General features: G+C 38.0%; 1 protein-coding gene across 1 annotated transcript; it reads right to left on the reverse strand.

The window, feature by feature from the left end:
* Positions 1-300: 300 nt before the first annotated feature.
* LOC137708061 (mini zinc finger protein 2-like) lies at positions 301-1,761 on the reverse strand. The gene has a single exon (XM_068447044.1). The coding sequence runs from the start codon at positions 1,497-1,499 to the stop codon at positions 1,227-1,229; it is 273 nt and encodes a 90-aa protein (XP_068303145.1). The 5' UTR covers positions 1,500-1,761; the 3' UTR covers positions 301-1,226.
* Positions 1,762-2,119: the final 358 nt, after the last annotated feature.

The raw sequence follows: 2,119 nt of genomic DNA on the forward strand, positions 1-2,119 counted from the left end.
TCACCATGTAATGCACATACACCATAGCTGCTAGCTGTTGTTTTCTTTTAATCTGCACAGACTTATTTTCAAAGAAAAGTACCATATTTTCATAAGGGCATTACAAATAAATATCATGAATAACTTGGTTTCTAAAGGGTCTTTGCACACAAGATTTAAAAATATTAAATAAAGCATCACTAATCGCAAAGCAATGAGTCGACTTCAAGCACTCGTCCAACCTCATCGAAAATAGTAAGATTACACATATCAATAAAACAGTTAAACCTCGTTAGATGGACTTCAAGCACTTGTCCCACCTCATAGAAAACCGCTGGATTACACAGATCAATAAAATAGTTAAACCTTGTGTTACATGAGATCATATGAGAACAAAATTTCAAATCTTATATTGGGACAAGAGTACAATGCCCAAGGGTCGACCACATCACCTATCACCACCACGTTCCTAGAACACCAAGTGAAGTAGATCCAGCAAATCAAATAGCTCTATCCTTCACACACAGATCCAAAAGAGGTAGCACACTAAACGAAAATCAAAATCAAGCAACTCTCTTATAGAGAGCAATCAAACTAGCAAACTCTCCTAGACAGAGAAATCAAAACAAACTTCAAGACAATTCATGGAAATTATTATACATAAACAAATAAAAAGATAAAATCAGGTTGTTGCTCCACATTCTCTGGCCATCTGAGAGCCATATCACCACACCGGCTAAATTCATAGTGTCGATCTGACTAAACTAACATCTCTGACATAAACTGGCATATTTCACGACTTCCTGCTTCAACCCTATATTAAGGGTGATAACTGGATCCAAACCTTGCGTTTACTCTGGATGTGGGCAAAAGACAACTATCATGGCAATTGCAGCGTTTCACATCGACTATTCTACACCAAACAAACTAAAAGGAAAAGGAGAGGAAAAATGCTAAGAATGATTTTGAAGAAGATAGCCGACGACCCCAAAACCAAAGCAGGAGCCTGCGGCAGAGAATTTTTCTTTAATTTTTGCTCTGGACGGCTAAATGAAGAGCATCTGCACACACTTAAATCAACTAGGAAAATACAATACCTTTTAACCTTCCACCCATACATATATAATAGACTGTCTAGGCATATATTTCCGTAATCTCTCAACCCAGAAAAAACTAAAACAACAATATCTCTCAAACCACACACTTAATAATAATTATTATTATATTTAGCTGCTTAATTATTTTAATTAAGCACCATTTGAAGAAGGCGAAAAGCACTCGCAGACGGTCTCTACTTCTCTTCTGTGGAAATTCCTGTGGCAGCCACAGGCAGCACAGGTGAGCGCAGCAGTTGTTCCCTCCTCCCCATTACTTGCCATGAACTCTCTGCACCCGTCAACAGCGTAGCCTCCTACCGCGGCGGCATGGTTCTTCTGGCACTCTCCGTATCTCACGACGGTGAAAGATGAAGCTGCTGAAGCTTCTTCTGTCCTTCTCAAAACTACTTGCCGCTTCCTCATTTAAGTTTCTGATAAATTAGATCCCTGTTTAAGATCTTGGTTATTAATTGCGTTTCTTGATTTCCCCGAACCCCCTTGACACTATATGCTGAATTTACTGACTGATTTTTTTGACTCAGAATCAAAGATGGCAAATTAGAAGTCCGGGGCGGTGAGTTGGTGATTGAGAGAGAGAAAGAGAGGGGAAACAAGTACTTATGGTTTTGTGGTGGTATGACCAAGCCCTAACCCTAGATATATGTTTATAGCATATTAGCACGTAATATTCTCTCTCTCTTCTTGCTTTAGCAGTCTTAACTATTGGTAGGTACAGTAATCCAGCTGTTTTTGTTTAATTAAAAATTGTTTTATCTTATACCAGATATCACTGGGCGAAAAACTAGTCGGTAATTATATTGTTTTATTTTTCTATTGACAGGAAGTGGGGGCATGATCCATGACCAACTTTTTACTATATAACTATTAATGTGTAATCTCGTTGTTTACTTGCTAGCTACTGGTAAACCCAAAAATGTTCTTTGTGAACTGATGGTCCAACAACCTCACAACTCATTAGCATAAAATTGAAAGGAAAAAAATTGTGAAATCTGCTCTGTGTAAATAAGGAAAAAGCCTAGATG

This window comes from Pyrus communis, chromosome 11 (assembly GCF_963583255.1).
Source record: "Pyrus communis chromosome 11, drPyrComm1.1, whole genome shotgun sequence".
NCBI lineage: Eukaryota > Viridiplantae > Streptophyta > Magnoliopsida > Rosales > Rosaceae > Pyrus > Pyrus communis.